This window comes from Bufo gargarizans, chromosome 7 (assembly GCF_014858855.1).
Source record: "Bufo gargarizans isolate SCDJY-AF-19 chromosome 7, ASM1485885v1, whole genome shotgun sequence".
NCBI classification, from domain to species: Eukaryota; Metazoa; Chordata; class Amphibia; order Anura; family Bufonidae; genus Bufo; species Bufo gargarizans.
In genome coordinates, this window is record NC_058086.1 from 149,097,397 (window position 1) to 149,116,408 (window position 19,012).

Here is a 19,012-nt window from a genome sequence, read left to right on the forward strand (position 1 = left end):
TTAATCTTAGGCATAGAAACGAGTTGAATCTGCAATAGGAAATTAGTTTGCTGAGATAGTACCTCGGTGATATTGTGGATTGTACTACAGTAGCAGAGCCCTGCCCAGCAGCATATACTCATTGCTGTCTACACCTAAAAGGGGGGCTGAAGGGAGAGCACTGATTTGTTTCAGATTTGTTAAATAGCTGTAACGTCATACATATATAGCTTCTCTGTGGCTGAATACTTTTTGCCTGACCGCTACCTATAATGTCAGGACAGTACTTTGCCTGCCCTCACCTTACATACCTTTGTTGTGGACATTGGGCAGTGCAGGACATTGAGTTAACTGGATGTAGTGGCTGCAATAGTGGGCGATATCAGTATCTGCTCACACAGCAACTTACCTTATGGTCTGGTCAGTTCTCCAACTCACCCATTCTTTGTTTTTACCATCAGTTTTGTTTGGTGGATATTAGACTGCCAGATTTGCTGCCCAATAAAATCGCTAACAAGTATTCCTATGGACGCTCGTTAGTGGTCATCGGGCAGTCTAATACTGCTTCCAAATACCAATGAATGAACATTAACACCGCTGTCCTGCATGTAGATGAGCGATGGCCATAGCGATCTCTCCTCCCTATGTTGCAAAAGGAGATCGCTGCATATAATAGCAGCAGTGGCCTCTGCTAGTTATCTGCCGATTGCTGGTAGGGAACGCTTCCCTCCTGACCATTGCTAGCAGCCTCAGGGCATCTAATACACCCTTAAATCGCCTACACCTGGCGCACCCACTTAAACACTTGTAGTTATAGGAGCAGTGGTCTTTGGACTAATGATAGTGGAGTCTATCCTGTCTGGTGTCTCAAGACGTTAAGTACCATCTTTCACAATTACTGCTCCTATAGCCAGAATCAGCAACCGCCGACACTCCAGATGTTCTAAGACTACAACTCCCAGAATCCTCCTTTCACTTCTGTGGGAATTACAAGAACAGCTGAGTAAGTATGCATGCTGGGAGTTGTAGTTTCACAGCAGCTGCCGAAGGTTGCCAATGCCTGCCCTATAGTATATCGTTGCCTGATTACACTTACCAGGGGTGACATACCCTCACTTTTACCTTATTGTACATGACATTTTTAAAGTACTATTAAGTTACATTTTAACGCTTCCCCTTTCAGTTACCCACAAGTAGACATTGCAGTATCTACCTCCTCACCTGCATTCAGCGAGCCCCTCACCCCTTAATGCTCACATAATAAAACACCAGTTTAATGCCAAAAATTTAATATCAAGGAAAACGGATAAAGGCTATCTGCTCGAGCTGAATTTATAACAGATGCTGCAGTTTATTTAATTTAATTTTATTTATTTTTTCAAAGAAATAACCTTAACCAAAATTAAATACAAAAAACAGTAAAAGATGATGCAATACTTTAAAATAACTCTTGAATGTAGAATAGATTACTATATACAAATTTAAAAAAAATAGTTAATATTCACCTTCATGATGGAGCCCGCTATAAATAGGGACATGTGTTTGGCAGTAAAAATCTAGGCTAAAAAGGTCCGAAGTCCAGTTCTTGGTAGAGATGGGCCAGGAAGACCCACTGAAGTCATATGTTCAAGTACCCTTCAATCAGTGGCGCCCCCTCCCCACCAGAAATATTACTACATATGCAGGAAGGAGCTCCGCTTCTGGCAGCTTCTAGTGACACACGCCATTCCTCACCAGCTGTTGGACTCCGTTCTCGTCGATTATAAGTGGTGCGTGGAGCTCCTGGTCTTTGGCATACAGTTCCAGACCCTAAATTGAACAAGGGGTGAAGTGTTAATGTCAAGTCCTATACAGCTAACAGCTTGAAGTGTACGTAGAAGGAAGGACAGAATCCCCATGGGATATGCAACATGCGCAGATATACACAACTATAGTGAACTGGTCTGGGGCAAAACCCTTTGCACTTATGGAAAATGGAGTAGAGCTGCTGAATGGAGAAAACTGCAGATTCTGGTGGATCAAAGAACAAGATGGAACAACTATGTACAAAGTAGCTGTCAGACATCACACTGTGCCTTCAGCTAGGGCTACATGGTACCTTTAAGACTGCAAAGTCACAATGCTAAATTCCAACTAATGATGTAGTGGTGTTGAAATCTAGGTTTGGATTTTTGGGCAACCACCATTTAGTAGTCATACTAATGTGCATGTCGCAACGCAGCCACATTCACTTACATTCGGTGTGATTTAGCATTGCGACACTGCAACCTTAAATGCTGCATGGGGAAAGCCTTATACCCGGCAGGACGACATGCAAGTAAAATGCAAGCTCCAGAGGATGTAGACTGCAGTCTCACAAATGTGGGGCCTTCACAGATCAACCTTCACCAGTCTTTACTACTGGGGCTCACTCACACGACAGTGATATGTGGACATCAGATGGCTGTTTTTAGGATCAATTAAAGTCTATGGGGCCATTCACATGGCTGTTTGTATAAGAGCCAGTAAATAGAGGCTGTCAAAAAAAGTAGGACAGATAGAAACCAATGGGTCCACTTTTAATGGCTGTTTAGGCAGGAGTGCACCCTTCTAATGTCAGTTAAAAATGGACTCACTCACTGGAGGCAGCACACAGCGTGGTGATGTTACAACACTGGGAGCATCCGGTTCTGGTGCTTCTCCAGTGAAATTCTTCAATTGCAGTCTAACTGCTGTTAAAAAGGGATAAATGGGAGAGAAAAAAAAAAAAAAAGTGCACACACTGATGCACAATATAAATGGGTGTAGTGTTCATGTAGACCTAGGGAAGCCAGATCCATAAACAAGTCTGGTGGTGCAGTGCAAGACACTTACCTCTCCAGCGTAGGAAACAAGTGGAGAGATTTCACATTGAATTGGCAAGTCACCGGCATCCTTCATGCTGAAGAGAGATGAGAATACATATATGTAAGGAATAGCAAGAGCGGTTATGAAGCAGTTGATGCAACAGAAAAAGGCAGTGGAGACAGTCGTTCTTGGGCCAACACCAGAAGATACAGCTGAAGGGAACAGCAGGTGAGAGAAAGAACATGCACCGAGCGATTAGTAGACACTTTGTGAGATTTAGTTCTCTCGTTACTTGGTAAACAGTTCTTCTAGAACAGGCATGCTCAACCTGCGGCCCTCCAGCTGTTGCCAAACTACAACTCCCAGCATGCCTGGATAGCCTAAAGCTATTAGGGCATGCTGGAAGTTGTAGTTTTGCAACAGCTGGAGGGCCGCAGGTTGAGCATGCCTGTTCTAGACCATAGTATTAACCGGCTGCAGCAAGGACAGCGGTGGCTCTACCCACAAGTGCCATTTAATGGCGTTTTTTGGCTTTGTAATGAGAAGTTGTCACAGTTGTTTCACAAGGCTGAAGGCTGTCCCATAGCAACCAGTCACAGGGCAGCGTTCATTCTTCCAGAATAGTTTAAAGAAATGAAAGCAGACATCTGATTGGTTGAATGAAAACGCTGATGTCACCAGTATCAACCTGCTGTGTACAACCAAAGGTCCAATACAGGTCCTGATCATGTGTAACCGGCACAGGTAAAGGCTTGTCAGAGCTTTTCTGGAACTTTCATGGCTTAGCCTAGGCTACACTATCAGATAAATGAGACTCCAACTCCCAGCATCTCGACAGTCCCTTTTTTGCTCACTAGGTGTGGCGCCATACATTTTGTACTCCTGAGGGTGGCTGCACGCAATCTGGATTACATGTGGAAAAACCACAGCGCAATACAGCACTAAAGTGAATGTGGTTCGATAGAATCTCATGTAGACTACTTTTCCTTAGATGTGGAAATGTACCTGTTGTGCGGATTTTGAAACCCCAAGCATGTTCTCCCCATAGACTTCAATGGGATCGTCAAACAGAAAATCCGCAACAAATTTGTGATAAATAGCATGCATCAAGGTTAGTGCTGAGCGAAGCGAAGTCAAATAAATTGACTTCCATCTGAATTTCAGGAAAGATTTTAATCACCATGGATTTCCTGCAATGGCAGTAAAAACCCTATACTCCCCTCCATTTGCTTGCGGTGAGGCAGTTGTGGCCACCTCGATTGAAGATACTGCACAAAATCTCACATGGGTTGACGTCACCATGCCAGCACGCCAATGTCATCAGTAATGACATCACGGTGCCCTGTCCAGCGTGATGACGTCATCATCACTTTTTAACCTGATTAACCCCTGAAAGGCCTCAATTGTAGCATCAGATGCCGGGATCAGCGTTGAATGGGGCATCTGAGCGGTTCAATGACGGGGGATAGGCATTCACCATAATTGCTCCCACTACATACAATTATGTTTTTTTCCTTGATACATGCAATATTGGATGGTATCGTATAGTGTCCTGTTGTATACAGGTGCCACTTACTATGACTGGCAGTGCGGTTTATTTATGGTCATGGATCAGGTTCTTGGATAACGGCGTCTTTTCTGATACACCATGTCTCATTACTGCTTGTTTTAATAAAGACTTATCCAAGTTTCATACTGAAATGTGGCTTTAGTTTGCTCTTTTTTGTTAGTGTGTATGGCCCTTTAAGAGGATCAAATCTCTAATGTAATGATCCGGACATGATCAGGTTTCCCGTCGCTGGTTGTAAACTGAAGAGCTTTCATTTATTCACAACAATCAATCAGACTGTGAAACTGGAACAAATATAAATTATATTAGAAAAATGCAGAACTTCTCATACAATGATCAGGTCAACATAGCAGTGTGATATTTCTGCCCCCACGTGAACTGTGTGACACAAGTCTCACATGGTGCAGAAACTTTGTTACACTGGTAAATTGAAATGAAAGGCTATGGATATATTCAGGTGCAATTTTATTTTTTATGGCATTCTACTTATTTTGAGCAAAACATTTTTTCCCATTGGTCTTTATTTAAAAAAGGAGGCAGCCCCATAGAAAATTAATGGAGGGCGGCTGCGCATGCACAGTGCACCTTCCACCACTTTTGCGGCTTTGTTCTCAAAGGTGTGGGTCCTGCACCTATAAGACAATGGGGGCATATCCTAGCGATATGCCCCCATTGAGAGGAGACAAACCCTTTAAGCCTAATCTATCAGTGTGACAAAATTGAGCTGTAATGAGTATTTATGGGCTGTCAAATAACAGGGCTACAGACCGAGCAGGCGGCCCTGCTGGATGGCTGGACTCAACCCCTCTACTACAACTGCTGCAAATTTTTAATAAAGACCAATTTTTTTTGCCCAAAATGAGTAAAATATATATTTCTATCCTTCCAAAAAAAAATGTCCAACTTTGAAAACTATGGACATCTCTTGCTATTTCTTCCCTCCACCAAGTACAGAAGCCCTTGTTAGTTGCTCTTGTAGAAGACCCTGCACCATGCAACCATAGTTACTTGTTTTGTGTGTGCTCATGCCCGCTTCCGGCCTCTTGTTTGGGACTGCTGTGTTAAAGATAAATGTAATAAAACATGGGATTGAAACTAAAAGAATTACACAGAAGGTATATAAAAAAAAAAAAAAGGAAGAAGAAGTACATAATGTCATTTATAGCAACCTCTGCATGGGATCTCTCCTCTTTTGGCAAGAGGTATTAGAAAGAGGATCTCCTCCTTCTGAAGGCCCAGCATGTCAATGCATACCATACAAATCTTACATTTCCTCCGCATCACATTTTTCCCTCATATGCCAACCTAACTTGCAGGAAGAGACTGTCGGGATGACACTTATAAGGGAATCAGTCATCCCGATTGGGCCATTGTCTACAGTAAGCCTTGTGCAGTACTGCAGATAAGGAGTCCAGATCACCATTCCTATTTTCCTACTGTCCCCGCTTCCCACGTTGTCAGTGCTCAAAGCTGCAGTGAAATACAGTCCCGACTGTTGTGCTGTTCTAACATAATGGAGAGGACTCATGTGTGCATGAACAGCAGTCCTGTCCATGGATTAAGCCAGGCATGCTCAACCTGCGGCCCGCCAGCTGTTGTAAAACTACAACTCCCACAATGCCCTGCTGTAGACTGATAGCTGTAGGCTGTTCGGGCATGCTGGGAGTTGGTTTTGCAACAGCTGGAGGGCCGCAGGTTGAGCATGCCTGGATTAAGGCATAGCTCTGAGCACTGACAGCAGGGTATGAGGGGTAAGAAAATAGTGGTCTGAACTCCTTATCTACAGTAATACACGAGTAGTACTACAGATAACAGTCCAAAAGTGGGGAGACATTCCTTTTGAAGCAGTCTTCACTCAGACTGGACTAATATTTAAAGGGGGTTTTCACGAGATTAATATTGTCTAAGTCAGACTCTCGGCACCCCTACAGATCACATGTTTGATTAAGCCATGGTGCCCTGGTAAGCATTGCGGCTTCTTAAACCAACAATGTGAAATTCATCGGTCACGTGGCCTAGTGAATGGGTCGGGGCCGCAACAGTAAGCACAGATGCTATACAGTGGACAGTACTGTGCAAAGAGGCCGCAGCGATCACCAGAGCGCCACAGTCTCTTCAAACAGGTGATCAATAAGTATGCTGCATGTTGGACCCCCTCCCCTTTCAGATGCCCATACACATTAAGGGAACACCTCTAAGACACCAATACAGACTAGATTAATGGCAGCTAAAGGAGCCAACTTCAGTGGGACAGGTTGACTATCCGGCATGGGATTATCCCAATTTTTCCTGGGCACCAGAAAAAAAAGAAATAAAGATCGGGCATGTTGATTTACAATCCTTTGTTCCCATTGGAGATAAGCTGCAGCTAATGGAGTCTGACAGTGGCTTATTCCTCTCTCCTAGTGGAGAACACATGCATACTTAGCTGAGTAAGGCTACTTTCACACTATCGTTCGATCGGATCCGTTCTGAACGGATCCGATCATAATAATGCAGACGGAGGCTCCGTCTGCATTATATTGGCATATAAAAGCTAAGTGTGAAAATAGCCTCGAACGGATCCGTCCAGACTTTTAATGTAAAGTCAATAGGGGACGGATCCGCTTGAAGATTGAGCCATATTGTGGCATCTTCAAACGGATCCGCACGGCCAGGCGGACACCCGAACGCTGCAAGCAGCGTTCAGCTGTCCGCCTGTCCGTGCGGAGGCGAGCGGAGCGGAGGCTGAACGCCGCCAGACTGATGCAGTCTGAGCGGATCCGCATCCATTCAGACTGCATCAGGGCTGGACGGAAGCGTTCGGGTCCGCTCGTGAGCCCCTTCAAACGGAGCTCACGAGCGGACAGCCGAACGCTAGTGTGAAAGTAGCCTAACAGCTGTCGGCTGAGCTAAAGACATGTGGTCACTGGTTTCATGCATGAAAAAAGTAATATCAAAAGTTGTTGCCCACGGTCACCACGTGCACTTAAAGGACCGTTTATCCAGGCTGGATTTACGCTTTAAAAGTTATATGGTAATACGAAGGGGTTAAGCCAACCTAGAACCAATAGCACATTATTAACAAGCATAAAGGTAGATCTTGTATTCCACTCATCAATGTGAACCTTCTACATTCAGCCAATACTTACAGGGGAATAGCTGGGATTCGGGTGCAATTCTCATCCACAAAGTGTCCTCCTGCATTGAGAACCCAGCAGTGATGTAAAGACATAAGTGCATGGCGTGCAGTACTAGGATTGTCCTTCCCATTTTGGCTGTCTGCATTTTTCAGCGGAGAGAACTCTTCCTCCCGAAGCACCTCAAACACCACAAACTTCCTGTGAGCAGAGAAACGAGCGAGGAATGTCAAGGTCAGACCGTAACGGCCATCCTGACCACACCGACAAGCAAGTGTGGACAATTTAAAGGGGTTGGCCCATCTTGCACATTGATAGATGCAGGTCCCAGAAACCTGCACCCATTTCTAGAACAAGGCCGCCAAAGTGAAGGAAAGCACACAGCACTGCGCTCTCCATTCACTTCTATGAGGGTTCTGAAAACAGCAAAGAGAGTGCGCCTGGCTATTCCTGGAACCCCCATAGAAGTGACTAGAGAGCACATCACGCAAGTCCGGCCTCCTCTATTCACCGAGCCAGCGCACAGCTATTTTCAACCACTCGCACAGAACGGGGGGGCTTGCTCGGTCGTTCACCTTGTGCAGGGCCGGGCCGACAGAGGCTGCTGCTGCCGCCGCTAGTGGCGCACCTACAGGGGGGCGCGGCCCTGGATGTAATTGCGGCAGCGGTGGGGGGGCTGTAGGAGATGAGCGCTTCCATTGTGAAAGCGTTCATTTCCATATCCATCTGTATCGCAGTCCTCAGGACTGCGATACAGATGCCTGTGCTGCGGCAGGGGAGGGAGAGGAGTGTCTCTCACCTGTTCTTCTGATAGGCCGCAGGCACTAATGCCTGCAGCCCCTCAGAGGTCGGCTCAGGCGGCGCGATTACGTCATCATCGCGCTGCCTGAGCCGGGCAGCACACAGCAGGGACACAGGCCGGAAGAGGCCTGCTTCACAGCGCTGCTGATTGAGGCAAGTATCAGTGTTTTCTTTTTTTTTTTTCGGAGGGGGGGGGGGAGCTGGCACTATGGGGGCATCTGACAATTCTTACAGCCCAATTTTTTTGGGGGGTGGCACTTCTTACTTGCACATTATGGGGGGGCACCATGGGGGCTCTTTTTTTTTTACACATTATGGGGGGCACTAATGGGGAAGTGGGGGTTCTAAAGGGGCCTTTTTTCTTATTGGCACATTATGGCATCTGGTGGCACTAAGGGGGCATTTTTTACTGGCACATATGGGATGCACTATAGGGGAGAGCAGCACTATGGAGGAGTGGAGCACTATTGGGGTATATGGTGGCACTTCGAAGAGGCATTTTTTTCTGGCACATTATGGGGGGCACTATGGGAGAGAGGAGCACTATGGGGGCATCTGGGGGGGTCTAAAGGGGCTTTTTTTATTGACACGTTATGGGGGGCACTATGGGGAAGTGGGGGCTCTAAAGGGGCCTTTATTCTTATTGGCACATTATGGGGGTCATTACGGCATCTGGTGGCACTAAGGGGGCATTTTTTACTGGCACATTATGGGAGGCACTATAGGGGAGAGCGGCACTATGGGGCATATGGTGGCACTTAGAAGGAGCATTTTTTACTGGCATATTATGGGGGACACTATGGTGAAGGAGCACTATAAGGGCATTTACTGGGGCACTATATAGGGGTATTTTATACTGACATACATTATGGGGACATTAGCTCAACAGCGGGCACTAAGCAGGGGTATTTCATGTACTGTCATATTGTAGGGAGAATTATTAGTACTGGGAGGTATTATGCGGAGCTTTGCTACTACTGAGGGGCTATGAGGAACATGATTACTAGTATGGGCACTATAGGGGCATTATTACTACTAAGTGTGCTCTGGCAGAGAATTATTTCTATTTTGGGGAGCCCTGTTACTTTGGGGGGCACCCTGCCACAGTATCAGCTTAGCACAATAATTTTTGGGGACATTATCTTTATACTATTAGTGTCTGGGTGCAGTTATTTTTTAGAGCACTGTGTGCCAATAATTGTTGAAGGGGTAGTAGTAGTGTAGTATTTCCAGGGGGACTGTTTCTGCAGTATAGTATTGGGGGTGGCAGGAAAGGGTGTTCAGAAGATGTGAAGATGATGGAAATGTGGGAAACTAATGTCTGTTTGTTAATCTCTGCAGAGATGGAGATGGCTGAAAAATCATGGCAGTCTGAATGGAGAAGATAGAGAGAGAACGTCTACAACATAGGTGACATCACTGGATGTAAGAGGTATGTGGCGCTATGTAGGAGAGGAGATGCTCCGGCTCTTCCCCCTGGGTGAGGATGACCAAAGGGGGCACCAGACCACGGGCGGGTGGCAGATGGGGGGGGGGGGGGGGAACCACAGGCCTTGAGCAGGATTGGGGTGGATGATGATTAATAACAAACATACATATCTAACTTGGGCAGCTCAGCCTCTGTTGGTGGTGGACCCTTTCTAGAGATATGCCACCAATGTGCAAGATGGGCTGGCCCCTTTCGATATACTTACTTTGCAAACTGGAAAATGTCAAACACAAACTTTTCCATCTTTATCCCATTGGGTTTTTCAGGGTGAATAAGCAAACCACGAGCGTCCACATGAGGGATTTTCTTCACAGCAACATGGTGCTGCAGCTGAGGTTCATGGACCCTGTAAAACACAGAACATTAGGACAAGACTCTTCATGGCCCACAGCACTTGCATCTTTCAGGCTACTTACTCCACCACTTGCTGCAGGAACCTTCTGGTGAAGAAGTGGTTGGCAATGTTGCCTGCATTATACATAAGTCTTCCGTCCGCACTTCTTTTTTGAGCAGTCGCCAGGGTGATCTCACTGTACTCCACCACCTGGTAGACACCGTCCACACGGCAGACCATGCCGACTGGTTCAGTGGGATTCATCTTCTCCACAACCTGGAGAGGGGGGGGGGGAAAAAAAAAAAAAAAAAAAAAAAAAAAAAAAAATCATTAGGACACTAGAATAACAGTTTACAGTGTGGCTGGGGATAATGGGAAGGAGCGCTGGAACTTTAAAGGGGTTGTCCCATCCCAGACAATGGAGGCATATTGTTAGGACTGTCTGATAGATGCAGGTCCCACATCTGCGCTGGCTCGGCCATTTCCATCAGCCCCATAGAAATAAATGGAGGGCAGCCATGCATGTGCAGTGCACTGTCCACGACTTTAGAGGTGGGACCCAAACCTATCAGACAATGGGGGCCTAGTAATAAGCCCCCATTGTCTGAGATAGGAATACCCCTTTAAGGCTATATGTAAAGTCAAAGGCAGAAAAGCTATGTGTTTGCTTGCACTACATTTACCTATTACATATACACAATGCCGATAGATATCTTGTGATTTACACCAACTGTATTGCCATGCAATTGAAGGGTGCGAGATTTACCTTGGCTCCACAGTCTGCTTCCTTAGCCGCACAGAAGCCAATGAACACTGGATCCGCCACCTTCACCAAGATGTTGTCTACACAATAGACATGTATGTAATCTATGCCTCGTTTCTCCATATCTTGGAGCACTCCGTGTGCACCCAAAGCTCTGTACAGTCCTCCATTACCATCTGCAAAAATGAGAGCATGCTTTAAGTTCACCGTGTATGTATGGCTACGTGGGCTTCAAATGGATTTTTTTTCCCGTTTCATTTTTAGCCAAAATTTGCAGTCAACCAAAAACGTACTGTGACTAGGGCCTTTTCCCCTTCAGGACCCTACCATTTTTTAACCTTTCTACCCAGGCCATTTTTTTAAAATCTTATACGTGTCATTATGTGGTGAAAACTAACACTTACTTATCCAAGCCATTCTGAGATTGTTTTCTTATCACATATTGTACTTCATGACAGTAGAAAGTTTGAAGCAAAATATTTAAGAAAAAAAAATTGGGAAAAATTTGCAATTTTCAAAATTTTTATTTCTTTGCTTTTAAAACAGATAGTGATACCTCCTAAAATAGTTATTACTTTACATTTCTCATATGGGGACGTTAGAAGGCTTGAAATTTTTCGGAAACATTTCCAAAACCTACTTTTTAAAAGGACCAGTTCAGGTCTGAAGTCACTTTGTGAGGCTTACATAATAGAAACCACCCATCAGGGTATTCAAAACTGATTTTACAAGCTTGGTTAACCATTTAGGTGTTCCACAAGAATTAAAGAAAAATGGAGATGAAATTTCAGAATGTAACTTTTTGGGCAGATTTTCCATTGTAATCCATTTTTTCCACTAACAAAGCAAGGGTAAACAGCCAAACAAAACTCATTACCCCGATTCTGTAGTTTACAGAAACACCCCACATGTGGTCATAAACTACTGTATGGGCACACAAGGAAAGGAACGCCATATGGTTTTTGGAGGGCAGATTTCACAGAGAATTTTAAGCTGCCGTGTCACATTTGAAGACCCCCTGATGCACCCCTAGAATAGAAACTTAAAAAAAAAAAAGTGACCCCATTTTGGAAACTACAGGATAAGGTGGTACTATTTTAGGGTACATGGTATTTTTGGTTGCTCTATATGACACTTTTTGTGAGGCAAGGTAACAAATAAAACTGCTGTTTTGGCACCGTTTTTATTTTTTTTACAATGTTCAGCTGACAGGTTAGATCATGTGCCATTTTTATCGAGCAGGTTGTTATGGACGCAACAATACCAAATATTTTGGGTTGTTTGTTTCAGTTTTACATAAAGCATTTTTGAAAAAAATAAATATATATTTTTAGTGTGTCTATTCTGAGATCCATAGTTTATTTTTTATTTTTGCCTGATTTTATGTAGGGGCTCATTTTTTGCAGGATGAGATGAGTGTTTGATTGGTACTATTTTAGGGTGCATTTGACTTTTTTTTTTACATCAAAAAGTCAAATGCACCGTAAAATAGTACCAATCAAACACTCATCTCATCCTGCAAAAAATGAGCCCCTACATAAAATCCAGCAAAAATAAAAGATAAACTATGTAGATCATGTGATATTTTTATAGAGCTGGTCGTTACGACGCAGCAAGACCCAATGTGTCAGTTTTTCTTTTTTCACTATTTTATGCATTTTATTTTGGGATTTTTTTATTTATTATTATTAAAAAATAAAAAAAAAATAAAAAAAAAACACACACTATTTTTGTCCTACCTATGGGACTTTAACTTCTGGTGTCTGATCCGCTCTGCAATGCTTTTATACTGACAGCCTAAGGGCTGGATCTCACAGGCTTCTGTAGGAGGCAAACCCCGATGCCTATAGAAGGGTCAGGCTTACCTTCTCTGCCATCAGGTCCCCACCACTGCAGCACAGGGACCAGGTGGAGATGCGGAGGCCACCCGTACCCTCCACAAACCCTCCGTATGCTGTAGTCCGCTTTCACCGTGGCATACAAGGGGTTAATACGGCGGCATCTGTGTCTTCACCAATGCCGGTGTATGCAGCAGGGACCCAGCTGTTGGGTGACTGCTGGGTCCGTGCCGCTGATCGGGCGGGCGCAGCTCCTGCACCCGCCCGATCAGCCTGCCATAGATGTACGTCCCTGGTCCTCAAGTCACATCCAGCTATGATGTACATGTACGACAAGGGTTCTTAAGGGATTAAAGTGGTTTCACAGCAGCTACAAAAAGTATATCCTACTCTAAAGGAGCTGGTATGTCTCCTGTGTACTGGTGCTTTTTGGGATTTCTTACACCCCTCACGATGCTCTCAGGACAGAAGAGCAGGATGGAAAGGGCACAGAACTCAGTCAAGCCACATGCCCCTTCATTTTAGCAATGTTGGTGAAGGAGGCAATATCCCACACCTGCGCCTGACAAAGCTATGACATGTCAGCAGCTTTCTGAAGTGATGAACACTCTTGAAGGTAGCCTGGCTTATCTGACCAACAACTATTCCTCCCAATCTACATGCACACTTGATCGAGCATGCATGTTTTTGAATAGGGAAAGGTCATCAGTACCTAGTAGGTTTTGGTCTGACACCTGGGACTCCCGCTGTTCAGCTGTTTGAGAAGGCACAGATGACCTCTCAGCTACCCAAGCAGAGCACCGTACATTGTATAGTGGCTGAGCCTGGTATTGAGGCTCTTCAATGGGGCTGAGCAGCGCCTAGGCCTGTGAAAGCTAACCTCCGGCACTGCAACTGTGGTAAAACTACAACTTCCAACATGCACACTTGCTTGGTTGTTCTCAGAACTCCATAGAAATGAATAGAGCATGCTGGGAGTCGTAGCTTCACCACAGCTGGAGTTCCAGAGGTTAGCCATCACTGGTCTAGGCTAAGCGCCGAGAAGGCCACAGAGCTACTGCAAGCGCCACTGCCTTCTCGAACTGTTCAGTGGCGGGGGTCCCGGGTGTCAGACACCCAGCAATCAGATACTGATTGAGGATAGGCCGTCAGTATAAGTCTCAGAAAACCCCATTTACCAATTTTATTCACCATAAACAGGAAAAGCTTTGTGAACTACATATATGGAGCCTCCAGGCACTCAAACAGGTTCTATAACATTGTCCCAACTCATAATTACCACCATCAATCTAGCAATTCGAATGGTATTGCCACCGACAGTAAAACCAGACACCATAATTACACGACAGCCCCCATGGTTACCCTCTTTTCAACAATAGCTTTCCAAAAAAAAAAAAAAAAAAAAACACACCTGTAAACGTGCTCACCACCAGCAAGGATCTGAGCGCTCAGGCCTGTGATCAGCTTATAATCAAGGACCTCTAACTAAGGTGCTACATGGGACATGTGTCGTGCGACTTCTTGTCACAGAAAAGTCAGGCAATTTTTGAAAAAATGATAGTAAATGGTGTCACACTGCGACACAACAGTCGCAAAAAATCCATCCAAGTTGGATTTCTGTGTCAGTCTCAGCATGTCGTAGTGCAACACCATTGACAATCATTACAAAAGTCATGCAACAGTAGTCCGACCTAGGTCTCAATTAGGGATGAGTGAAATCGACTTCCTATGAAACATCTGAAGTCGAATCGCATTAAAAAAAAAAAAAAAAAAAAAAAAAAAAAACCTTTTAAAACTGAACAGAGCAAGCACGCCGTACAGTATTAGAATGTATTGGCTCCGATGAACCGAAGTTATTACTTTGCAAAGTCTCGAGACTTCGCATAATAACTTCAGAAATTGATTTATGTGGTACATCGGAACTGAACCAGAGTTTGGGAAATGTTTTTTTACAGTAGAAATAAATTTCTGAATTTATTATGCTTCCTACTGTAAAAAAAAAAAAAAAATTCCCGAACTCTGGTTCGGTTCCAAGATACCACATGGAACTGAACCAGAGTCCGGGAAATTGTTTTTTTTACAGTATAAGTCAATTACTGAAGTTATTATGCAAAGTCTCAAGAGGATTCTATAGAGGAGACACAACACCTTACTGTGCACATCAAACTGAACCATAAGCCAACCTGGAGCCATGGCAAGCTTGCCCTTTTCCTCCATAAGGATCTTCCCATCCAAACTCATAGCTGGCAACATCCCTTGCTGAAAAAGTACAATGTTTTCTTCATTCAGCCCAAAATAACGATGTTTCTGAAAGAACTCCACAGTGGATTCCATAGTGCGACCGCTGGTCATGATGTACCTGTAAAATTCAAGTAGATTACCAGCTACTGGGAAGTTCTACCTGAGAGTAAGAAAAAAAAATATATATATTCTCTCCTTTACAGAAGATACCCACACTGAAGACAAGTGTCATGCTGCATGCACCCGACTGTATGTACTCTGCAAACCGCATGATACAGATACCGGCCGCGTGCCTGCTGGATAAGCTTTGTAGAAATGCCTATTCTTCTCCGCTAGATTTGCGGAGCGGCCACACAGATGACATCATGTGTCACTCATGTTTTTGTGGCCCCATAGAAATGCATGGATATCGGACGCTGCCCGAAAATACGGTCAAGTGCATGAGACCTTAGACACAGGACGTAGAGGTCATGGTTTCTAGCCAGGCATATTGACTACATGACTGGTATTCAGCCGTCCACTGTGCCTACAGAAGTATTAACTTATACATTGCCACAGGAATACCTTCCACCCACCACCATCACAAGCCGACGTATTACCCACCATGGAATGATACAGTCCTTCCCATGCTTCTCCTTTGCCAGCCTCTGTAACTTCAAGATACGTTCAGCCTGGATCTGGAAAAGGCTTTTGTGAGAAGGCAGGCCCACATCATACATACCCTTTGGGTACGTCACCCCCAATCGGGTCCCCTGCCCACCAGCTAGAAGCAGAACGGCTACTCTGCCTTGTGCAATATGAGTAAAACCTGAAAATAAAGAAAAAGACAAAAACCAGATCATAAAAGTGCATGTAAAACATACCAGATGGAAACTACAAGTCACTCCTGCCAGCCAAACCACAGATCTGTGGTCACATACACATCTGATCGAGCAGCAGCTGTCAGAATATGCTGGGAGTTGTAGTTGTGTACCAGCTGGAGACCCACAAGTTCAGGGATCACTGGTCTTAAAGTCATGACTGCATCTCTAGAGGTGGTAGAACTGGATTTGGGGCAGTAAGTGGCCCAGATAAGTGACAGATGCTTTCAGATCAAATTACACCAAAGTCAACAGAAGGACTGATGCCCAGCGGTTACCTTCAGCTTCCCAGTCACCGAGATGCTCGCGGTCCCGTGTGACGCTGCCGAGGATGTCTCTTGGCACTGCCTCCATCCTGGCGTCCACTTTTTCTTGCGTAGAAGTTACAGAAAAGGCGTCCATGGCTCTGCGAAAGAATCCGTTGAGCTCCTGGAAGCTCAAACCCTGCAATTCCTCCAGTAAATGAGAGCGTTGGGTTTCAGACAGTTCATCCCAAAACTGCAGCACATGGCTCTGACCAGCTTCAGCCAGGGACTGACGAAGACTTTCTACATCCATGATGAAGATTCAATCTCTATAGAGAAAGGTTTCAAAGGGTTAATGCCACATGCCTAAGACCAGTATAATACACACAACTACCTTGGTTTTAGTCAATGCTTGGAGTAGAACCGCGTCGGTGCGCTCACTTCATCCACAACTGCAGACAAAAACGCCAGCGGAATACAGGCTGCTGCAGCCAAGGACTACAGACCATATTCTGCAGGTGGTCTCGGGATAGACCCTGCTGCTCTAGAAGTACTCCCCTATACAGTGGATATGTAGAGTACCTCTTTATAGGGGGATGTCGTATCCATGGGGGATAACCAGCTGATTGGCGGGGTCTAACCGCTGGGACGCCCACCATCCCAAATGCAGCAGGTCACATAAGGCCACTTCCAGTCCAGTCATCATCTATGGCAGGGCTAGGCAACCACCGACACGGCAGCTGTTGTGAAACTACAACTCCCAGCATGCATACTTGCTCTTATCTGCACATAGAAATGAATGGTGCATGCTGGGAATTGTAGTTTCACAACAGCTGGAGTGCCAAAGGTTACTGAACCCCAATCTATGAGATTGTAGTGCTGTGGACAGGGGTGGGGGGTTAACTTAAAGGGGGTTGTTCACTTTCAGGGGGCCTTTCCATCAGCCCCACCCCCAAGTGGCAGGACCTGCAGAGAGAATAATACTTACCTGCTCCCCCCACTGGGTTCTTGCTATGGTCCCCACAACATCCTGTTTCACATGAGCTACCTGGCCACAGCAGTGACAGGTCTCCGACATGTCAGGTCTCTGAGTCATGTGACATTTGGGGGACATGTCACGTATCCGGATGGGGACATGCAGGACTGGAGCTAATCAATGGCAGCAGGGACCAGTATGCTTCCCTCCGTAGGTCAAGCAACATTTGGGGGGGGGGGGGGAAACATGCACAACCCATCTTCACTCACCAGAAGTAAGCCTACACTAACATAGCTACTGGTCCCTTACATGTTCCTTCTTCCCTTTATAAGTCTCTCCCTGACCCCGGCATTACCCATACCACCCCTATGTCACCGGCCCGGCCAGAAGCCCCTAACAAGTAATACTAACCATGTCCCATGCTATAAGTATGCGCCCCCACATGGCCACAGACCCACACTACTCCTCACAATATGCACCGCTGCCCTTATATATAGTACCTCGGGTAAATGACAGCGGTGACATGCAGGACGTGTACATTACACCACACTCACCTTCCAACCCGGATCCTATGCACACATACACACCCCTCACGCCCAGAGACCTCTTTATATACTATACTGCCCTGGCCCCGCCCATAAACAGCTGGCTAGACCTGTCTCCATAGCAGCTGACGTGACGCAGCCATCTTAAGGGGCACCGAAGGGCAGTGTCGGAAAGAGGTTCTTTAATTGGCTGACGTGTAATGACGTCACCGCAGTTTCCTCCAATGGAGAGGGCGGCGCTCGTCTTTCACCTCCCACTATGCCTCGTGGCACGGTATGATGCACAGAAAGGAAACGCGTCATGGGGCGGGGTTACGGATTATAGGGGCGTGGTCAGCGCGTCAGAGGTTCCCGGTGATCAGTGTGTGGGGACCGGTGTGACAGGTCCTGTTCTACCAGTGCGTCACACAGACAGAGCAGCTACTAGAAGATATCTCACCATTTTCTCTGTCACTCATGTGGTTTTCATGTCTGTAGTGAAATGAATGAGGGTGTGTTCACATGTAGCGGATACGCTGCGGATCTTCTCTGGTGGAGTCCTGTGTGCAGTAAATGTGCAGCTTTTTACAGCACCAGCAAAGTGAATGAGCAGTGATGGCCAGTTCGCCGTGCTCGCCGCGAACACATGCGGGCTGCCATCTTAACTCACAAGTCCGGTGTAACGTTACATTACCCTACTTCGTGAGATTTCCCTACCTTGTAACTTCCGGTCGCACCGGAAATGACGTGAGGAGGCGTGCTGGAGCATTCGCAAAACGACGGTCTAGGGAAATCTCACAGCGGAGTTCAGCTGGACACCGGGACACTGCGCATGCGCCAGAGATCCTCACCAGCCTTAGGATACGGAAAAATTACGACCAGTGCGCAAGCGTGGCTAATTACAGAACATCCATCCGATATTTATTTAACAGAAAAAATGGCCATCAGATCTCCCTACCCCCACACTGCGCAGGCGCGGAGATCGGATGGATGTTCTGTAGTTAGCTGCGCTTGTGCACTGGCCGTAATTTTTCCCTACCCCAAGGCTGGTAAGGCTCTCCGGCGCATGCGCAGTGTCCAGCTGAACTCCGCTGTGAGATTTCCCTAAACCGTCGTTTTGCGCATGCGCAGTCGGCACAACTCCGGCACGCCTCCTCACGTCATTTCCGGAAGTTACGAGGTAGGGAAATCTCACGAAGTAGGGTAATGTAACGTTACACCGGCTATCCACAGGTAAGTCCTTACCTGTACCTGTGCGCGAGCCGGTCTGAAACAAATGCGGTCATCGGGAGAAGGCAGTTCCGAGAACAGCCGCCGGGGGCCTTCATCAGGCTGTTCTTGGAACTGCCTGCTCTCGGTGACCGCATTTGTTTCAGACCGGCTCCCATCACAGGTAAGGACTTACCTGTGCATCGCTGGACTTGTGAGTTAAGATGGCAGCCTGCAT

General features: G+C 45.9%; 1 protein-coding gene across 4 annotated transcripts; it reads right to left on the bottom strand.

Moving 5' to 3' along the window:
• Window positions 1-1,329: 1,329 nt before the first annotated feature.
• On the bottom strand, window positions 1,330-17,740 carry UAP1 (UDP-N-acetylglucosamine pyrophosphorylase 1). Of its 4 annotated transcripts, none has more exons than XM_044301711.1 (11): window positions 17,596-17,740; window positions 16,099-16,394; window positions 15,564-15,768; window positions 14,903-15,078; window positions 10,885-11,057; window positions 10,201-10,394; window positions 9,990-10,130; window positions 7,507-7,695; window positions 5,384-5,428; window positions 2,833-2,899; window positions 1,330-1,788 (listed from the first exon to the last, which is right to left on the bottom strand). In XM_044301711.1, the coding sequence occupies exons 2-11, from the start codon at window positions 16,376-16,378 to the stop codon at window positions 1,690-1,692; spliced, it is 1,569 nt and encodes a 522-aa protein (XP_044157646.1). In that variant the 5' UTR covers window positions 16,379-16,394; window positions 17,596-17,740; the 3' UTR covers window positions 1,330-1,689. The 4 variants fall into 4 exon arrangements, with proteins under 4 accessions (XP_044157646.1, XP_044157644.1, XP_044157645.1 ...); XM_044301709.1 differs by having other exon boundaries at window positions 5,384-5,431; window positions 17,596-17,739; XM_044301710.1 differs by lacking the exon at window positions 17,596-17,740 and adding an exon at window positions 17,054-17,206 and having other exon boundaries at window positions 5,384-5,431.
• Between the last annotated feature and the right edge of the window lie 1,272 nt (window positions 17,741-19,012).